The 22,736-nt window shown below is 38.7% G+C and overlaps 1 protein-coding gene across 1 annotated transcript in view; it reads left to right on the top strand.

Annotated features, from left to right (window-relative positions):
• The window catches only part of MCCC1 (methylcrotonyl-CoA carboxylase subunit 1), a 64,484-nt gene that overhangs the window by 22,028 nt on the left and 19,720 nt on the right, over positions 1–22,736 (top strand). Inside the window, exons 8-11 of the mRNA XM_049775836.1 lie at positions 1,801–1,912; positions 4,208–4,289; positions 14,722–14,849; positions 19,175–19,358. Coding sequence (XP_049631793.1) covers positions 1,801–1,912; positions 4,208–4,289; positions 14,722–14,849; positions 19,175–19,358 — 506 coding nt within the window. The remainder of the gene's footprint in view (positions 1–1,800; positions 1,913–4,207; positions 4,290–14,721; positions 14,850–19,174; positions 19,359–22,736) is intronic.

Below are 22,736 nucleotides of genomic sequence, written 5' to 3'. Positions count from 1 at the left end.
GCTCTGTAGTCCCTCCCTGAAAATGGCGTCTGGGCGAGCGAGGTTTCTGGAGCCTCTTTTTGCCCCACTCGCAAGAGTTTCACGCAAGAGGACAGTAGACAGACATAGACAGGTCACACTCACAGTTTTTCACAGTTGGGCCCCACTGGGCCGGTATACTTTCGCGGATTTTCCCCACCTGGTGTCGCACACAGGGAGCCGGCTTTTGCAAAGCTTAGCCGGTTTTCATGCTCTGTAGTCCCTCCCTGAAAATGGCGTCTGGGCGAGCGAGGTTTCTGGAGCCTCTTTTTGCCCCACTCGCAAGAGTTTCACGCAAGAGGACAGTAGACAGACATAGACAGGTCACACTCACAGTTTTTCACAGTTGGGCCCCACTGGGCCGGTGTACTTTCGCGGATTTTCCCCACCTGGTGTCGCACACAGGGAGCCGGCTTTTGCAAAGCTTAGCTGGTTTTCATGCTCTGTGAAAGGTAGAAATTCTAAGGAAGCAACTGATATGCTAGCCCGGCGACTAAAATGAAGCATGTATTGATGGGCTGGACAACAGCTAAGCAGTGAATTCATGATCTTGAACTTTTGTCAGTGGAAACTTACCATACTGAAATGCAAGGGGAAATAAAAATGAAAGCAAATAAAATATCCAAGAACTGTGGAACAATTTATAAAGTTGTAAGGCCAGAGAGATGGTGTAGGCGATTATGATGCTTGTCTCGTACATAGTTCAATCTCCGGCACTTCACTGACAAAATGATCCCAGAGCACAGAGCCAGGAGTAAGCCCTGGGCACTGCCAAGTGTGGCCTCAAAAGCCAAAAACAAGCCAGAAAGGTATAAGGTATTTTTTTAGGGAAAGGGAAGGAAGAAAAAGAAATACTTGAAATCATAATGGCTATAAATTTCTTGACGCTAATGACAGAAAAGGAGCAACAGTTTAGGAAACTGAGAAACTTCCCAGCTGTGTAAATATAAACAAAACAATTGAATCATACTTAACAAATAAATTATACTACAGGAGTGTAAGAATCTTTGAGGATATAACCAAGGGGATGAGGGGGATACATCTTATCTAGAAAAGAGCAAGCCTGAAAAATGCCTCAGAGTTGCCTTGTGAGAAGGGATAAGAGCACAGCAATCGGGCTTTTGCTTTGCATGCAGCCAATCCGGATGGACCCAGGTTTGATTCCTGGCATCTCAAAAGGTCCGCTAAACCTGCCAGGAGTAATTTCTGAGTGCAGAGATAGAATTAACCCCTGAGAACCACCGGGTATGGCCTAAAAACAAAAACAAACAAACAAACAAACAAAAATCCCAAAGGAATAACAGGTTGCCAGGACCTGCTCAGCACATTTGAGTGGCCTTAGGAAACCAGCTCACAGCCTCATGTTTTCCAGGCAGGCAGTTTTAGCTATTAAGCCTTCTCCCAAGACATACAATTTAATTTTTAATTAACTTTTTAATTAATTTAATTAAATTTTTAATCTGTTATAAGAAGCTTTCATTGGCTTGTTGAAATGTGAATAATTTGTAATTCTGGTTACCATTCTCTTCTGGGCAGTTTGCATCTTTGGGGGTCATATTATTCTGAAGTTATCAGTATATTTTTTAAACAAATATCCATCAATGAATGGACATCTTTTCATTGGATTTTACATGTTTAACTGTAGTACTGTTGTTCCCTTTATTTTGAAATAAAAAATATCACAGATTGGAAAAAATGAAAACAGGAGTTCTGGTCACCTTGTACATACATTTGAGCATTTTGTCACCTTGTACATTAACATGTGTGTTTGCTTTTAAACAGGCATGTAGAAGTGCAGGTGTTTGGTGACCACTATGGCAATGCTGTGTATCTGTTTGAACGAGATTGTAGTGTACAGAGGAGACATCAAAAGATCATTGAGGAGGCCCCAGGGGTAAGTATCCTGTAAAGTTATTTGTCAACATCTCTGTAATGCAAACTTCAGTCATCCAGATTTTCACATCAGAAATCTCTAAAGCTAGTGTGTTCTTGCCTGCCCTCTTTCTGTTGGAGTCACTTCCAAGGAAAACACTACAGGGTGGGGGTGAGATGAGATTGACCCTCTGGGGTCAGCATATGGAGGACACAGCAGGGCCACATTTCTTTTAGAAATATTTAGAAAAATCTGCATTGACCCAAATATTCCCAAATATCTGACTTACAGTGAGAAGCTGTTTCCATATAGATTTTAAATTGTGATTGATCAGTGTTAAAGGAATGGTGTTGTTAATTGGATGTATTTTCTTTGTTCTGGAGTGGGACAACCCCAGAAGTGCTTGGGGAAGGGAAGCATGTAGTTATGTTAAAACATATAGTTATCTTGAGGGGCCGGAGAGATAGCACAGTGGCATTTGCTTTGCAAGCAGCTGACCCAGGACCTAAGGTGGTTGGTTCGAATCCCGGCATCCCATATGGTCCCCGGTGCCTGCCAAGGGCTATTTCTGAGCAGATAGCCAGGAGTAACCCCTGAGCACCGCCGGGTATGGCCCAAAAAAAAAGAAAAAATATATGTAATAGCATGGAGGTAAGGCATTTGCCTTGCATGCAGAAGGATGGTGGTTCGAATCCCGGCATTCCACATTGTCCCCTGAGCCTGCCAGAAGCGATTTTTGAGCGTAGAGCCAGGAGTAACCCCTGAGCACTGCCAGGTGTGACCCAAAAACATATATATATATATATATATATATATAGTAATCTTCCTGCTTCCCAGCTTATATTGTGGAGGTAACATATTTGTTATTTTTACTTGGCAACTTTTGCCCCTCAGAATTCAGTGTTTCTTTCAGAGCCCATCTCTTCATTGGATGTTCATTAAGATGTTACCTGGGTCTAATATGCATGTGCCTGGAAATGTAAAAAACTACTATGCCTTCAAGTTTAAGGAGTTACATAAATTTTATGGCTTTAGATTGCTTGGTGTACCGCTAAGAAATGTTATAATGTACTACAATCTGGGGACTTGAGGGACAAAGTAATCATACATGGGTTCAGTTTTTTTTGTTGTTTTGTTTTTGGTTTTGGGCCACGTCCGTTGGTGTTCTGGAGTTACTCCTGGCTGTCTGCTCGGAAATAGCTCCTGGCAGGCACAGGGGACCATATGGGACACAGGGATTTGAACCAACCTGGATCGGCTGCTTACAAGGCATACGCCGCTGTGCTGTCTCTCCGGGCCCGGTTTTATTTTTCTTAATGTTCCTTGACTGTAAGAACAAAATTAAGGTGTCAGCAGGGGGATTTCTTCTGAGAACTCTGTTTTTGGGTGATTGCCCTTTCATTGTAACTTTACCTTGTCCTCTTTCTTTGCATCATTGTTCACATAATAAAAATTAAAAAAATTAAAAAAAAAAAAGATGTTACCTGGGTCAAGGACTTTTCCTAAGATTATCTTTTGAGGGATTGACCTTTTTTTTTGGTGGGGGGGGTTTGACATGCCCAGTGATGCTGAAGGACCTGTGGTGTCTAAGGTCAAACCTGGGTTTCTCACATTTAAATTAATAGTGCTATCTGCCTGGGCCAGAGTTTTCATTTCTCTTGGAGCCTGATACTGCCTCATCTCCTTTCTTGTCTAAGACTATGTACATAGTTTTGTTTTGTCACTTAAAAAAGTGTATCTAAAAGAAACCTGACATTTCTAGTTAATCAGTATTCAGAATTTAATTTCTATTATAGAGGAACTCATACATTTCATTTGAAGTACATGTCAACAGAATTTCAGTAGAGCCTTATTTTCAAGCAGTGACTTTAAATATAGACCTATAAATCACTATTTTTAAATGCTAAAAGACTTGCCTACTTTTCTTTTTATGTACCTATGTTTTTTTTTTTTTACTTGGAATTTAAAGATTTATCACTGTGGGGATTATCAAATTGAAACAAAATAGAGAACCTTGAAAAGTTTTGTTTTGATACACATAAGTTTAAGCGGATAGATAGTCGTAAATGTTGTTTTTTGGTAAAAAAAAAAATAAGGTGTTCTATTGAGTTCTAATGGTTCTATGGTCGAACCATTAATCTTTGGTTTAATGACAGGCTATAAGTAAGGTTAATATTTCCTGGTGATTTAGCTTTTTATTCTATTATTTCTTCAGTACAAGATTTGAAACACAAAAAAATGTAATATTGGATTTTAATGGAAGCTTCTAATAGGGCAAGGAACATATAGAAATTAATTTTAATTGTTTTTTCATAGCCTGGTATTGAACCCGAAGTAAGAAAAAAGCTTGGCGAAGCTGCAGTCAGAGCTGCTAAAGCTGTAAATTATGTTGGAGCAGGTATGTTAAGATTTACTTGTGACGGAGGAGAAGAAAAGAATCATTTATTTATATTTTAAACAGCAAGGGAATATAATCTTAAAATTGCAGCCTTTCAAGCTTTTCTTAACAAATTTCACTTTAAGAAATACATTTTAGGGCCCGGAGAGATAGCACAGCGGTGTTTGCCCTGCAAGCAGCCGATCCAGGACCAAAGGTGGTTGGTTCGAATCCCGGTGTCCCATATGGTCCCCGTGCCTGCCAGGAGCTATTTCTGAGCAGATAGCTAGGAGTAACCCCTGAGCAATGCCGGGTGTGACCCAAAAACCCAAAAAAAAAAAAAAAAAGAAATACATTTTAGGGGCCTTTGCAATGGCACAGTGGTAGGGCATTTGCTTTGCAATGCGGCTGACCCGTGATGAACCTTGGTTCAATCCTTGGCATCCCATATGGTTCCCCAAGCTAAGAGTGATTTCTGATCGAATAGCAAGGAGTAACACCTGAGCGTCACCAGGTGTGGCCAAAAAACAAACAAACAACAACAACAACAAAATACAATTTATATTGAGACCCAGTATATACATATACATATCTGTCTATCAACTTTGAGGAAAATATTTTTACTAAATGGTACTTACCTTAGTTATATTTTATTCTGTTGGATAATTTTATACATTTTTAAATCAATGAAATGCTTTTCATGCATTTTAAAAATCAATAAACTGATTTTTAATTTAAGGCAAAATTGAATAGCAAGTGCAGAATTTCTATATACACCCATAATACACATAACATACACTCATATTTTATTTCTACATTTAAAATGGGCACCAAATGGGACCAGAATGATAGTACCGTGAGGTGGGGCACTTGCCAACCTGGGTTTGACCCCTGGCACCCCATATGGTCCCCCAATCCCACCAAGAGTGACTTCTGAGTGTAAAGCCAGGATTCTGTCCTGAACACTGCCAGGTATGTCCCCAGAACAAACAAACAAAACACAGCAAATGGTGATAATGTTTGTTATAATTGATGGATTTCACTAATATATTATTACCACCCAGAAAACGTCATTCTCAATAGGGCTTATCTTGATGGTGTTGGGCAATCTGGGTTTAGTAAAAAATGTGTGATTATTTGACATATGCAGTATTGATAGTACTTAAGTGTCTTCTGTATTCTCATCTTCGTTCTTCTGTCTTTAGCTCCTGATCTTTTCATTGCTTCCCAGTTTTGCCTTTTCTAAAATGTCATACAGTTAGATTCACATAGTATGTAGCCTTTTCAAACTGACTTCCTTCACTTTGTAATATGCAAATATATATATTTCTCTGCTTTTTCTTTTCTTTTCAGTACGGAATAATACTTAATTGACTAACTTTTGACACCATTCTCTTATCTGCTACAGGATATCTTAGCTACTTCAAATTTTGACTTTTATGAATAAAGCTCTATAAATATCCTTGTTCAGGTTTTTATATAGGCATAACTTTTAGTTCATTTTGGTAAATACCAAAAAGACTGGATTTTATGAGTTGTGTTTGGTTTTATAAGAAACCATCTGTCTTCCAACATGGCTGGACTATTTTGCAGTCCCACTAGCAATGTCTGAACATTCCTGTTGCTTCATGTTCTTATCAGATTTTGTTATTGTCAGTGTTTTGGCTGTTCAAATAAATCTACAGTAGAATCTTGTTTTAATTTGCATTTTCCTGACATCTTATGATCTGAAACATTTTCTTTGTTTACTTACCATCTATAGATCTGCTGTGCTGAGATGTCAGTTTAGATTATTTTTTCCCAATTTTTTTTTTTTACAGTTGAGTTTTTTCTTTTGGGAGTTGGGGCAGGGGGTTGGACCACATTTAAATGTACTCAGGGCTTACTCCTGGCTTGTGCTCAGGAATCACTCCTGATGAATTTAGGAAACCTTATGTGGTGATAGTGATCAAACCCCAGTTAGCTCTATGCAAGACAAGAGCTCTACCTACTGTACTATCACTCAATACTATGGTTGAGTTTTAAAAGTTCTTCATATATTTTAGAAAACAGTCATTTTCCAGAAATAATTTTTAAAAATATTTTATTTGGGTCTGGAGCGATACCACAGCGGTAAGACGTTGCACATGGCTAGTACAGGACAGACCCCAGTTCGAATCCCAGCATCCCATCTGGTCCCCGAGCCTTCTAAGTGTAGAGCCAGAAGTGACCCCTGAGTGCCACTGGATGTGACCCAAAAACCAAAAACATATTTTTAAATATATATATTTTATATATATTATATTTATATATAATATATTTAAAACATATATAAATATATATTACATATAAATATATTTTTCTTCAAGTCTATGGCCTATCTTCTTATTGTCTCAACATTAACTTTTAGAGAGCAGGTTGTTTTTTTCCCTTCTTTTAGGTTTTTATTTTTTTAATTAATAAATTCCAACTAATTATTTCTTTAAGGATAGCACCTTTGTTAGTTCTAAACAAGATATTACCAAACTTCTGTTATCATTCAGGTAGCTAGGTTTCCTCTTTTGTGATCTTTCAGCACTTTCGTACTTTGAATTTTACGTTTAGTTCTATGACCTTTTTATTCTGTTTGGTTTGATTTTGGGCCACACCTGCTATGCTTAGGAATTATCCTTAGTTTTGTGCAAAGGAATCACTCCTGGGAGGGTTTTGGGAACCATATGTAGTACTAGAAATACAAGCAGGGCCATCTCATGCATGGTAAAAGCTTTAAACCCTGTACTATGTAATCCATTGGTGGGGGCTGGAGAGGGGGTATTTGGTTCACACTTGATGGTGCTCAGGACTACTCTTGGCTTTACACTCAAGGATCAGTTCTGGTAGTGATGAGGGACCATATGTGGTGCTGGGGATCAAACTTTAACAGTGTGCAAGACAAGTCCTATCCACCATGATATCTCTCTGGTCCACATGATCTATTTTGAGTTAATTATTGTAAAGGGTGTGATGTATGTACCTAGATTTATTTTGTTATTGTTGTTACATTATTTGTTTAAAAAAAACTACTTTTGGGGGTTGCTGGGAATAGGTCAGCAGTAGAACACCTGCCTTGCAAGCAAAAAGCCTGTAGAGCTATAATTTTAGTTCCTTTCACTCCTCCACCTTCCAGAACTCATTGCATTAGACCACCTGCTATATGATATCCTGGATGCAAGAACAAAATGTGTGGTTCTAGGCACACCACAAGCACTTCTACTTAGTATGAAATCACTGCAATAAAAAAGCTTACAAGAGCCACAACCAAGTAGGTGAGCCCTGTAACCAAAATATGTGCAACTGGGGCCAAATGAATAGTATAGTGGGTAGAGCATTTTCCTTGCATGCAACCAATTGGGGTTCGATCCCCGTATGGCCCTTTGAGCATTGCCAAAAATTATCTGAGTAGAGCCAGAAATAAGCCCTGAGGACAATTGTGTATGGCTCAAAATAAACAAAAAATGTGTGAACAGCACACTACTGTTTGCCCCAGAGCCAACAACACAGCTGAAAAATTAGTACACCCTGTGTGCCAAGAGAGTTCAAGGATTAAGGCATATGCAAGGTGCTCTTACTGAGTTTGATCCCCAGCACCAGGTGGCTTCTGTAGCATTGTCAGATATAACCCTAGATGCCCTCAAGCATCACTAAGTATAGCCCTTGGATTCAGATGCCAAGCATAGCTTGGGCACCATAGAGCTGGGGCAGTACCGTATCCTGGGGACCTAGTACATAAATGACTGAGACTGGCTCCTGGGACCCTGAACTCTGTATGGGAGTATCACAACACAGCCAAGTATACAAGCCCTAGCAAGCACCACACAAAATGTGTAGCAACACAACCAAATGTGTGCAATCATTAAGAAGTAACAGCAATAGAAGGGATGGGAAGAGGGAAGAAATGATTATCTTTACTCCTCTTTTGTTGGGACCTCTCTCTCTCTCTCTCTCTCTCTCTCTCTCTCTCTCTCTCTCTCTCTCCCCCTTTCTTCCTTTCTATTTCTTCTTATCTCTCTTTTTTACTCTCTTTGTAGTTAGCTTGACTAGAGGCATATCAGTTTTATTGATCTTTCACAAACAAACAACATAGTTTTGTTGATTTTCTTTTTTTTTTTTTTTTCTTTGTCTTTTGGGCCATACCTGGCAGCATTCAGGGATTACTTCTCAGGGGATACCAGGTCAGCTACATGCTAGGCAAATGCTCTACCCACTGTGTATCTCTCTGGTCCAATGTTGAGTTTCTTTATTGATTGCCATTTTTAATTTCATAGATTTCTACTCTAATTTTTATTATTCTATTTTTTTCTGATTACTTGGGCTTAATTTGCTCGTCTTTATTTAGTTTTCTAAGATGGAACTACAATAATTTACTTAGATTTTCTTATCAAATATGTAGATTTGATGCTCCAAATTTCTCTCTGCACACTAGTTTTAGTGATCTTTCAAACTTTGATAAGTTACATTTTTGTTTTCATTGAATGTTTATTGAGATTTCATCTCTGACCCATGTATTACTGAGTAGTAGTGTTAATTTTGCAAACTTTTTATAATATTTCCAGCTGCTGTTAATTACTTGTTCAGTTTGTTGAGTTTTAGGTTACAGTCTAAGAATAGATATTGTATGACATCTGTTCTTTAATTTCTTGGGTGTTTTAGTTTGTTTGTTTGTTTTTGGGCCACACCAGTGATGCTCAGGGGTTACTCCTGGCTATTTGCTCAGAATCACTCCTGGTTTGGAGGACCATATGGGACTCAGGGGATTAAACTGCAGTAGTCTGTCCTAGGTTAGTTCATGCAAGGCAAACGCTCTACCATACTTACTGGGGGCAAACTGCCCCAGGACCATAATTTTTTTTTTTTTTTTTTTGGTTTTTGGGCCACACCCGATGATTCTCAGGTGTTACTCCTGGTTCCATGCGCTCAGAAGTCACTCCTGGCTTGGGGGACCATATGGGACGCCGGGGGATCGAACCGCGGTCCATCCTAGGCTAGCGCTGGCAAGGCAGACGCCTTACCTCTAGCGCCACTGCCCCGGCCCCTGGGACCATAATTTCTTAATTTTTATTTATTCGGGATATTTTTTGGTTTTTTTTTTTTCTGTTTACACCCAGCAGTCTTCAAGGCTTATTATTAAGTCTGTGCTCAGGGATCACTCCTGGTGGGACTCAAAAGACCATATGGGATGCTGGGGATTGAACCTGGATCTGCCTTGTTACAGGCCAAGCTCCCTACTGCTATAATATCGCTCATTCTTTTGTATCTTTTCTTTTAAATGTGTTAAGGTGGTTTTGGTTTGGTTTTCCTCCCCTTTGTTTTCATAGTTGTGATGACAAGTTCACATCTGTCTATTTCTGGTGTTTATATATTTAGCTGTTGTGCTCCCAGAGGGTTACATACTCAGCTGCAGTTGTTCACCGGGGTGACACAGTTAACTGTGGTGTTTGAAATTGCAATTGTAGTACACACCAGAATTTTCTGTGTCTTATACGTGTGATTACAGCATGGAGAGGTAACCAACTGTTGCACTCTTGGCTGCAGTGCTCACACGTCTTTAGTTGCAATTTCCTGTAGGACTGTGCACTTATTGGACTTCAGTGCTTGCAAGTATCTGAACTCACACACTCTGTTGTGGTGCTGAGAGTCCCAAACAGCAAAGCTGTTATCTGCTGTCTGTGCATAACACTGGGGATCAAACTCAATACCCCATGCTTCCATGACAGGTACTCTTAGTCACTGAGCTCTCACCGGGGTTCTGATAAGATGTTCTTTCACTGCCCTGAATGTGTTATCTATGGCACACTGTTGGATGAAGTAGACTTTAGGTATCATTTTTCCTGTTTTTGTATTGTGGTTGCAAGTTTACAACCTATATCCTTACTGGGTTTTGTTTTGTCTTGTTTTCTGTTTGTTAGATTTGGCCATTTCTTATTGGGGGTGTTACAGTACCCAACTGTATTAGTATTCATCTATTTCTCTTTGCAGTTGTGTTTTTATGTTTTCTGAGGTAAGGGACTCCCCTGCAGCTCTCATGAACCTCGAAATACTAGCCTAATAGTTGGGTACTGGACTCAGGACTTAGGGCTTCAGTGCTGTTGAGCACAGCAGTGTGTTTTTGTCTCATATATTTTAATGCTCTGTTGTTCAGTGCATTAGCATGGAGAATTATATTACTGTCTTAGTGTATTCACCCTTCCTGATTTTTCTCCTCTCAAGATGACATTTTATGAAAAACTATTATTGATGGTATGGTAAATCCCTGTGACTAAAATAACATTTTTAAAGCAACAAATTTAATAATAAGAAGGAGCTCATTTAATATTAGCTAATTATTTTGTCAACTTCATTATGTATTCAACATGACTAGCCGCCTACTTCTCAAATCTAACTGATCTGGTCCAGAATGATGAGACCTCAGAAGTCCTAAAAATGGACTCTCAAAATGGAATTTCAAAAATAAAATAACATGCAAAAAAAATTTTAAAGATAAAATTTATTTTGAGGCCCAGAGTATTAGTATAGCTTATGAGGAACTTGCCTTGCATGTAACAGACCCAGGTTCAATCTCTAATACTGCCTCTGGTACCCCAAACACAGCCATGACTGATCCCTGCATGTAGAGCCAGTACTAAGCCCAGAGCACTGCCAAAAACAATCGAGGAAGCAAAATTTTATTTATTTATCTATTTATTTTTGGTTTTTGAGCCACACCCAGCAATGCTCAAGGGTTACACATGATTATGCTGCACTCAGGGGTCATTCCTGGAGTTTTTGAATGCCGGAGATCATATGGGATGCCGGAGATCAAATCCAGGTTAACAGTGTGCAAGGCAAATGTCCTACCTGGGGTGCTATCGCTCCAACCCAAAAAAATTATTTTTAATCTTTAGGACCAGGTAATCTACTCTCAAAAAATTAAAGATTTTGTTGTTGTTGTTTGATTTTTCGGCCACATCCCATGATGCTCAGGGGTTACTCCCCGCTATGTGCCCATATGACCATATGGTTCGCTGGGAAATCGAACCAAAGTTCGTCCTAGGTCAGCCACGTGCAAGGCAAACACCCTACCACTGCGCCATCGCTCAGCCCCATAAAATTACTGATTTTTACCTAAGAAAGTCCTCACTTCATTTTCAAAGAGGGTTTTACAAGGCTCAGAATTTTAGATGGTGAATTTATCTTCCAAGACTAAATTATTTGTTCTTGTTTTCCTTGCATGGTTTTTAAAAAATCAGATTTAAATGTTTTTCTTCAGTTATCAAACCTTTTAAAGTTAGGACTGATTTTCATTAGGTCATTAGATAGAATGCTTATCTATTTCTTCTTCATTAAATGTGAGGTATTGTGGGGTTTTTTTTCCAGAATTTTTTCTTCTTCAAAATATTATTGAAAATGATATGTCTAGGTTTAATTTTGCTTGTGTTTATCTTGCTTAATGCTATTTGATATTTGATTCTGGAGCTGTTTGATATCTGACAGATAATTTCAACATTCCTACCATAATTTATCTTGTTCTGATTTTTTTTTTTTTTTAGTTTTTTAGAACTTTTTTTTTGTTGGTCCTTTTTATGTCTTGTCATGATTTTCTTAATATCCCGGTTGATAACTTGGATAAAAGTAAGTTTTATTATCGTAATAATGCCTAGAGACGTTAGAGATGAGGACCGGAAGGACCGGCTCACAATATGAAGCTCACCACAAAGAGTGGTGAGTGCAGTAAGGGAAATAATTATACTAACAACTAGCATGACAGTGTTAATTCGAATTAACCTGCCTTGAATACAGTCAGGGGTCGGGGAGGACATTATGTGGTAGGAATGTTGCACTGGTGAAGGGGGGTGTTCTGTTTATGACTGAAACCCAACTACAATCATGCTTCTAATAAGGATGCTTAAATAAAGATTTTATAAAAAAAAAATATAAGTCTTATCACCTAGAAGGAGCACATCAAAATAGATGGGAAGGTAGCATAGAAGCCAAATAAACAACATAGAAGGCTCAAATGGCAATAAACAGCTTAGTAAACCTTCAAACAATGACTTAATGACCCCATGTGAAATATAATGATTTTCACTAATTTTCTTTTACTGAAGTATTTTACAATAATTCCACTCCTATTTAGTTGCAACAAGCAATATAAATAAATTATTTTGTGACTGTCAAGGTTGGGTGGGAAACTGGGGACATTGGTGGTAGGAATATTACACTGATGGTAGGATGGGTGTTGGAATATTGAATGTCTGAAACAACTATATTATGAACAACTTTGTGATCCATGATATTTAAATAAAGTAATAAAAAGAAAAAGTAAAAGGAAGTCTGGGTGATTGGGCTTTTAATGATGGAGTGGTAGACTATGGGAGAAGCATTCTGTCACCCTGTGATTAGATATTGTCTTTTGTGGGTTTTATTTTAAATAATATATTTAAGCACCATGATTACAAACATGTTTGCAGTTCGGTTTCAGTTATAAAAAAGAATATGATATGTGTCTTTTGGTGAGTCCATGTATTAGCCTATGAACTTTATCAGTATTTATTAGTTTGGTTTTGGTTTTGATTTCTTTGCTGAGGTATGACAGTATAACTAGAGAAGAGTTGTGAATCTTAACCCCCTAAGCTGTATTAATTGATAACAACCAAGTAGTTTAGACTCTAGTAAAATAAAATAGTACATAAGGTTATATCTACACCCAGAACTTTGGTTAATTTCAAATAGCTTCTTTTCTCCTCTTCTGGAAATTCAGGGGATTTTTCTCTGGTGCTCTTTGTCAAAACCTGGTACAGCTCCTAAAAGTAAGCTTCATTATTTGTTCAGTTCTTTGCTTGTTATCAGGAATAATGGTAACTTCTAAGCTTCTTCCATGCTGGATCAGACACTGGAAGTCTTTACTACATTGTTGTCATTCTATAAAGTGAATTATCCTCCCTAGTTTGAAAAGTAGCTTTAGATAATGAAACTGACTTTTGCCTCAGTGAAACACTAAAACCTGTAGAGCCTCCTACTGTATGAGTTCATCCAGATGACACTTTGAAAACCACTGTAACAGAAAGCAGAATAGTGCTTGTCCAGGACCAAGAGGATCTTAAACAGGGACCTACCAAAGAACCTGGATACAGGGACCGGAGCAGTAGCGCAAGGTGTAAGGCATCTGCCTTGCACGCACTAGCCTAGGACTGACTCATTTCCATCCCTGGCGTCCCATATGGCCCCCCAAGCCAGGAGTGATTTCTGAGCACATAGCCAGGAGCTTCACCAGGTGTGGCCCAAAAACCAAAACCAAAAAAAAAAAAAAAAAAAAAAAAGAACCTGGATACATTTTAAAGGATGGAAATTGTGTTTTCATTGTGGTGGTAATTACATGATTGAATTTTAAAAAATTTTTCTTGGGACCAGAGAGATAGCACAGCAGTAGGGCGTTTGCTTTACATGCATCTAATTTAGGACCGATTGTGGTTCGAACCCCGACATCCCATATGGTCCCTTGAGTCTGCCAGGAGCGATTTCTTTCTTTTTTTTTTTTTTTTGGTTCACACCCTGTTACACTCAGGGGTTACTCCTAGCTAAGCACTCAGAAATCGCTCCTGGCTTAGAGGAACATATGGGATGCTGGAGGATCAAACCATGGTCCGTCATAGGTCAGCCATATGCAAGGCAAATGCCTTACCACTGTGCCAGTACTCTGGCTCCCAGGAGCAATTTCTGAGTGAAGAGCCAGGATTAACCCCCTGAGTCTCACTGAGTGTGACCCAAAAACAAACAAACCAACCAAAAAATCCCATCAGACCTATGCCTAATTTATTGTCTGAAATTATACCTTATGAATGTGAGAAAATTTTTGCTTAATAGATAAGACATTTTGGAAGTATAAGTCACTAAGCAGTCTCTCAGTAGATTACCAGTAGAAGAAATTTTATAAAAAACTTCCAAAATCCCACAATGTGTATGGATTGTTTTTCTCTGCAAGGTTGGAGGGTGATGTCTGCAGGTATGGGGCACTAAAGGTACGTTGGTCTACACTGGGATCTTGAGCACTGAAGCACCCACCACATCATAGTTCTAACCCTGTTCTCATTGCTGCAACAGCCATTCAGATTCAGAGCTGTGCTTTGCCGTTTGCATAGTTTGCTAAATTAAATGTTGTCATATTTTCTTTCCTCCCCACCATTATATGGGGGTAGAATTCCCAGCAATGTTCAAGGGTCACTCCTGGCTCTGCATTAGGAATTACTCTTGTTGGGGCTTTGGGGATACAAGGGATCGAACCCAGTTTGGCCACATGCAAGGCAAGTGCCCTATATGCTCTACTATCACTCTTGTCCTATTGTTTTCATTAAATGCAAAATGTTCACCATTGAATGAAGGCCCAGATCAAAAGTGGAAGGTTTTAATTTGCTCCAAATTCCATACCATGAAGTACCAACTGTTGCATTTTGCCCTTTAGGAACTGTGGAATTTATCATGGACTCAAAGCACAACTTCTACTTTATGGAGATGAATACAAGACTGCAAGTGGAGCATCCTGTTACTGAGATGATCACAGGAACTGACCTAGTGGAGTGGCAGCTTCGGGTGGGGATACTTTTTCCTGTTAAAGCCCAGCCTTCAAAATGTTATTTTCTGTCTTTTGAAAAGAAGGTCTCAACTTTAGGCAGAATTAATTCTTTTTTGTTGTTTTGTTTTGAGCCACATCCAGCAATGCTCAGGGTTACTTCTGGCTCTGCACTCAGGAATTACTCCTGGCAGGCTCAGGGGACCATATGGAATGCCAAAGACCAAACCCAGTTTGAGATTTAAGGCATACACCCTACCTTCTGTGCTATTGCTCCAGCCCCAAAGAGTGAATTCTCAGTGGTTGTGATGAGGACAGGAAAATGAGAGGTTTCAAGGTGGCACTAAAATTGAGGCAACGAGAGTATTGTTACCTTTTGGGTCCAGTCCTGATTTGACATTTTTCCCTAAGGTTGAAGCAGCTAGCAGATAAATTAGGCCACTCACATTTGCCTCTGACCTCTTTGTCTCATCCTTAGAATTTTTTGAGACCTCATCATTCTGGTCCAGGCCACATTTAGATTTGAGAGGCAGGCAGATAGCTAGCCATGGTGGAATGAGTTGGAATGACTGTGGGAACAAAGAGCCAAGGGTATAGTCTAAAATCTATAGAGCAGACTACACACAAATGCTGACATACAGACTTATTGGCTTGTGGTGTAATAAATAGTGTAGCCATTCAGAGTAAATTTTTTCAGCTTTTATGACATGCCAGGAACATGCTTACTATATTTTACCAAAAGATAAGCTTCTGGGTCTTCCATTTTTTTCTTTCTTTGCCCTTCCATAATTAATGTTGCAATGGCCAGGGGCTACATACAGGCTTAATTACGGTGTTCACACATCCTAGGATTGTACATTAGGTTGCGGTGCTTATGTACTCTGAGCTATGGTCCTTGCCAGGGTTCAGACCTTTTTGTTACTGGTCTTATACACACCTGACTGTGGTGTGGCTAGAAATTTCTTGTAGCATCTGGGATCCTTCTTATTTTTTGGTGGGGGAAATCTTTTTTGGCACATGCAAGTGGCTATAGACATTAAATGCAGGACCCTCTGCTTGCAAGGCAGGTGCCTTAGTTACTGAGCCTTCTTCTTCCTGCCCCTTATGGCTATTTTTGTACTATAAATCAATTGAGAAGCACTGACCTAAATCAGCTTCACCCAACATATTTATTCTGATGTTAGTAATAGTCTGTTCTCTCTCTCTCTCTCTCTCTCTCTCTCTCTCTCTCTCTCTCTCTCTCTCTCTCTCTCTCTCTCTCATTTTTTGGGCCACATCTGGCAGTGCTCAGAGCTTACTCTTTCTAGTTGTGTTCAGGGGAATGCATAGGGTGCCAGAGATCAAACTCAGATTGGCCTCAGGCAAGGAAAGCAAGTACCCTACCAGCTTACCAGCTATTCTATTTCTCAGTTCTCTTCTTTGAAAACAATAGAATTTTCCCTTAGCTGCCTTTGTTATTAGACATGAAAAAATTAAGAAATATGAATGTTCTTGATCTTGGTAGGACTTGGTTTTTTTTTCTTATATCCTGAATCTAACTTATTTTTCCATAACTCAACTTAATGATTATGCTTTGTGTTTTTAGAGCTTTTATGGATAATAATAGGTTGTTTCTTTTGCTGGCAACTTGGGAGTAAGTTTAATAAAGCCAAATATTCTTATAACCAGGCCTCTAAATTCTGATAGTGAGTGAAAACCAGGCACTTGCATTATTAAGTGTTTGTGTCAGGAAAATTTTAGTGCATTTAGAAACTTCTAGAAAGAGTGCTTGCATTTCCAGAATTTATGGAAATACTTTTTTCTGAAGCAATTGCCTACTGGAGTTCAAAGTCCTGAAATCATGGAAGATGAAAGATTACATATATTAAGGGAAGAGAAAGCTTTAGATACTAAGGATTAAGACAGTGCTTACTTCTGTGATTATAAATGTGAGAGCTTTGAATTTTTTGGAATTGGGGGATGGTCTCGTAAGTAGCTATTGAGAGGCTAGGGGGCCACTCCCAGAGATAGTTGTTTCAATGCTGCTTGGACCCAGAAGTGCTGGCACTCACCACTTTGAGTACGAAGGGGTTCCAGGAATCAAACTGTGATTTCCACATGCCAGGCGTGAAGTCAAACCCATAAAACATTCTAACATTCTTTTTTTTTTTAATCATTTATTGATATTTAGTTACCAAAAGCACTTGAAGCTTCAATATTCATCTGGGATAAAATTTCACAGAAAAATTAGAAAAGGAGGAGAAGAATTTCCTCTACACACTAAGCATATACATATAAACCTTACATATAACTTTTTTACATAATTGTGAAAAAGAATGCATTATTTATCCATGCTATCAAAACCAAACCAGGAAAAAACATTCTAACATTCTTGCCTAATCCCTTTGAAGGCTCTTTCAAAAGCAACATGGGCCTGTCTCACCTGCAGAGGAATCCCAGAACTTTGGGACACTACTGGACATGGTTTAGGTCAAGACCTTTAGTTTTTTTGTTTTGTTTTGTTTTGTTTTGTTTAGGGGCCACTTCCCAAAGGGTCTGCTAGAGTCGGGACATTTTCTTGCCACTCAGACTACTAGTGCTTAGTTCTCGGCCACACCCAACAATGTTGTTCTGAGTCAGGGAGACATGCAGTGGCAGAGATGGATCTTGGAAATTCACACTCATGCTAGGCATGTGCTATAATACTTGTCTCATCTTCTCATCAAAATGTTCTTCAAGACATTTTGGACTCTGGCTTCCAAGCAGTCTTGGTGTTGTGTCCATAGTTTAAGCATCAAAACTGCCTCCAGAGTTAATGGCTTCCTAGAATTAGAGTGCAGTTGATGCAAACATCCACCTAGTTAACCATGTCCAGAGGAAGCTGGTGAAAATATTCAAAATCCAAGGATTCCAGGGAGACAGTGCCTAAGCCTGAGAGCATGTAGATGGCACTAATTTTCAAGTACCCAGATACCTATGGGTACTTCTCTGGGCTTAGAGTCAAAAGGAGAGAGAGAGGATAAAGAAGTCAAGTTAAAATACAGTAAAAGGGTTATACAGTATAAATCAGGTCACATCTTGAGAGTGTGAACTCTTAGGGTACAAAGCATACAGACTTTTTAATAAGGCATTTTAGATAAGTACATTATAGAGGATAAAAATGAAATGATAGGGCTGGAGAGGTCGCTCATGTTCTAAAATGCACGCTTGAGTTAAATTTCAGTCCCTCTTGGCCTCCCAAGTACAAAACCATCAGACTTGCATTTCTATTTGAAGTGAAAAGAACCATGAATGAAATGAATTGGTAGCTAACACTGACCTAGACCTTACTAAATGCCAGCACTCCTCTTTGTAGCATCAAGAGAAGAGCAACTTGCCAAAGCCTCTCTATAGTGAGCAAATAGAGAAAGTTTGAATCCTGGCAGTGTGGCTGCAGTCTGTGGTTTGAAATGCCATGTCTTAAAAAGGCTTCTTTTTCGACAATTTATCATTCACTCATAACTACAAGGGCCCTGAATTTCCTTTTTGGCAGATTTCAAGAGATAAAATCTTTGACTGTTTTGCTCTTACCTTTTTCTGTTCAATAAGATGCTAAGTTATTTAAGAGTTTCCTCCCTGTATCTTTTGCTTTCCCAGGTTGTCCTTTTTTCATCTTGGAGGAAAACTTAAGAAAGAGATTGTCACAGCATATCCTCCAATAGACTTCCAAAATATTCTAGTTGAAGAGAGGTTTGTTGAATTAGTACCCAATAGCCAAAAGAACAATAATTGTAGTAATGATATACAATGATGATGATCCTGTTTGTAATCTGGTATCATGTACTGTACATAAATGTAGTCAAATTGTCCTGCCAACCTTTCTTCTCTTACTTGGTGATACAGATTACAAAGGTGATCTGCTAATGCCACACTGCAGTGCTAGCTGTGGGTATTATCTTATTATTACCAACAAAGACCATACCAGTAATTTGCTATGAAATTGTTTGATTTAGTTGCTAATATTTAAATGAAAACTGAGAATAGCTTACTGATAAGAATTTTTTGTTTTGATCAAATTGATAAAAAAAAATAAGCTCTGATCATTATAATTCAGTCATTGGTTTATCTGCTTTCTATTTTTAAACTCTAAAAACCCATTGTAATTAATACATTCTTTCACACTGCATCTGTTCTTAAAAATCTATTTTTGCTTACGCCCAGTGCTCCAGTGAATGGGTAAAACAACCATTTTTTTTTTAAATTTTAATTCACTACAAAATGCAAATTACATTTTATTTTTTAAAAAAAGAAAAACCCATCTGCTTTCTACTTCTCAGAGCTTCTCTAAGGTGATTTTCATAAGAACCACATACTTTTCTTTCACTAGGTTGCAGCTGGAGAGAAGATTCCTTTGAGCCAGGAAGAAATAACTCTTCAAGGTCATGCCTTTGAAGCTCGAATATATGCAGAGGATCCTACCAATAACTTCATGCCAGGGGCTGGGCCACTAGTGCATCTCTCCACCCCTCAAGCTGACCTTTCCACTAGGATTGAAACTGGAGTTCGGCAAGGTAAAGTGAAGTGAAACCAAAACCCTGAGACTGGAGAAATCGTACAGTTGCTAGGGTACTTGCCTTGCACGTGGCTGAGCCAGTCTTGATCCCTGGCACCACGTATGTTTCCCCACATTCTGCCAGAGCGACCCCTAAACACAGAGCTAGAAATGAGCCCTGAACATAGCTCAAAAAATATAAAACAACCTAAAAGTGTGAGTCTTTTTTTTATGGTGTTTGTTTTAAGGGGCTACAACCAGTGACTCTCAGGGATCAAACCTGATCCTCCTACAATGCAAAGCAAGCATTCAACCTGTTAGCTCTTTGGCCCAAGTCTGAGTTTTTCCAAAGTCTTAGAGAATTATTTTATTCAGATGAGATATTTTCTGTGACTTCTGGAAATGTCTACTGTTTTAAAATAAAGAGTTTGAGGCCAGAATGATAGTATAGTAGGTAGTATTTACCTTGCATGACTCCAACTCAGGTTCAATCTCTGCATCTCATATGGTTCCCTGAGACTGCCAGGAGTGATTCCTGAGTGCAGAGCTAGGAGTAAGCCCTGAACATTGCCAGTTATGAACCAAAAATAAATAAATAAATAAACAAATAAATAAAATAAAGGGTTTAATTGATATCTCATTTAATTTTAGGAGGTAACAGTTTATAAAACTACCAGTGGTTATATTAAGATTACAGTGCAACCATACTCTAACCACCACCAAAATCCAGTGCCTCTATACCACAGTTCATTGGACCTTCTCCCCTCTTTCAGCACCTGCCAAACTTGGTCTAACGATCTACTTTTCTTAGACATTGTCTGTCTCTTTGTTTTGTTTATTTATATACAACTTATGAATTAAATTGTTTGGTATTTGTCTTTCTCCCTCTGACTTATTTCACTTATCCTGACCTTCTGCATTTCCATTTATGTAAAACATAAGCCACAAAGGACTAGCCTTTTATTTTTATTTATTTATTTATTTATTTTTGGTTTTTGGGCCACACCCAGCAGTGCTCAGGGGTTACTCCTGGCTGTCTGCTCAGAAATAGCTCCTGGTAGGCACAGGGGACCATATGGGACACCGAGATTCGAACCAACCACCTTTGGTCCTGGATCGGCTGCTTGCAAGGCAAACGCCACTGTGCTGTCTCTCCGGGCCCAGGATTAGCCTTTTAAATGATAACTCCTGTTTTTTTTTTATTGGGAAATCAGGGCATAGGAAAATTACCCTATTTTTCACTCAATAAGACGCTCCTGACAATAAGATGCACATGGTTTTTAGATGAGGGAAACAAGAAAAACATATATTCTAAAGCAAATAGTGCATTAAAATATTTAATAAATTATAAAAATAATATTTCAACCACGTTAAGTGAATAGTAGTCAATGTATCATTAAGAATCATGACTCTCGGGGCCAGTGAGGTGGTGCTAGAGGTAAGGTGTCTGCCTTACAAGCGCTAGCCAAGGAAAGGACCATCGTTCGATCCCCCGGCGTCCCATATGGTCCCCCCAAGCCAGGGGCAATTTCGAATCATGACTCTCTCTCCACTGCACTCAGGTTTCAGCTCCAGGTGGCATTCGCTCTATAAAATACATTTTTTGGGTGAAAAAAATGTGTTTTATGGTATGAAAAATATGGTAAGTGACTTGCACAAGGTCCTCCGTGGGATGACGTGCCCAAGGGATCCAAACACTGGCTCTGGAGTTCATGTTCTATGCCACTACTGTTTTCTGCCACTTTAACTTTTAATCCCAGAGGAGTCATCAGATGGTGAGAGATGGAACATAGTAGAACTCAAACTAAAAGGTTATGGAGACTTGGAGCCAGAGTGGATACAATACTTGCCTTGCAGGCAGCTGGCCCAAGTTTAATCCCTGACACCACATAGGGTTCACCCTGAAACTGCCATGAGTGATCCTTGAGCACAGAGACAAGAGTAAACCAGGAGTAACTCAAAAACAAAATTTAAAAAAAATTATAGAGACTCATGTTATCAGGACACATTTCTAAAAGAAAGTCTTCAGTGAAGTGGGTGGGCCCATTTAACAACATAAAGCAAAGGGTACTTAACTTAAAATGTATGTTCAAAGAACTTTAAGAAAATACATGTCTAAAGAAAGGAGTTTAAGGAGGTGCCTGGACTAGTTCAAGATGTGGCTAGACACTAGGTTGAGAAAGAATCATCTAGGGTCTTGAAGACAAAATGAGAATTGTGATTTATTGATAACTTAATAGTAGTTTTGAGAGTTATGATCAAGTTCTAAGCAAGAGTTAGTGGTTCATAGATGTTTTAACTTAACAGTAAGATATCTGAGGGAGAAAAGTGGACATTTTCAGTAGAGAAGAAAAAAACTGTGGGACAAGTAAGGTTTAACATGTAATTTTGTTTGTTTGTTTTTAGGAGGGGCTGCAGCATATTTGGCAGTGCTCAGGAACTCATAATAAAGCCAGGGATAGCAGCGTGCAAAGAAAGCACCATACCTGATGTACTATCTCTCTGACCCTATTGCAATGAAATTTAATAAAGGTTCTCAAAGGAGAACAGATACAATTCTGAGTACATTAGGCTCACATTAGATTCATTGGGTTATATATATATATATATATATATATATATATATATATATATATATATATGTAGTCGAATAAGTTTCCCCAAACCTCCTTTTCTTTGTATTCTGTCTATCTTTCATTTTTCTCTTTAACTTTCTCTTACTTTACTTTTCTCTATTACTTTATGGAAACCTTTTGTTCTTGCCTAGTTTCCCCATTAGACTGTGAAGGAATGGGTTATCTATTCCTTGTTATATTTGTAGTACCTTGCTCAAGCCTGTGCCTAGAAGTATTAAATATGTGAAGGTGAATGAACTGAATGAAGAATATTCATCCAATCCCGTGGTTTTATTCATTTTTAACCTCTGGGGTTTATATAATTCAAATAATAATCATAGAACACTTTTTAGGATATTATAATTTCTAAGATCTTACATCCTTTTGGTTTGAACCATTTCAAACCATTCAAAAGGAAATGAAATGCAGAGGTAGATAGAACAAGACTTGGTGTCAGGCTGGAGTAATAGCCCAGTGGTAGGGCATTTTCCTTGCATGCAGCCTATTCAGAACAAGACCTAGTGTTTCTCGTTTATTGGTTTTGTCATAGTCACGATAACTATCATATGCTTGTTGGCTCTGTCAGGTCTGGTGCTTGGCACTTTGTTATCAATTTTCCCAGCAAACCTCCAGAATGGAGAAATTATCACCTTTATTTTACTGATGAGACTGAGGAGTTGGAGGGAGAGGAAGGCCAAGCATAGAGATGAAGGTGATGAGAGAGTAGAAGGGAGTTTGCACTGACTTTTGAAAAGATGGAGGAGAACAGTAGGTGGTAAAAC

The sequence above is a fragment of the Suncus etruscus genome, chromosome 6 (assembly GCF_024139225.1).
Source record: "Suncus etruscus isolate mSunEtr1 chromosome 6, mSunEtr1.pri.cur, whole genome shotgun sequence".
In the NCBI taxonomy this organism is placed as follows: domain Eukaryota; kingdom Metazoa; phylum Chordata; class Mammalia; order Eulipotyphla; family Soricidae; genus Suncus; species Suncus etruscus.
Note: the sequence above shows the minus strand (reverse complement) of the source record. Positions and strands in the feature narration are given on the sequence as shown.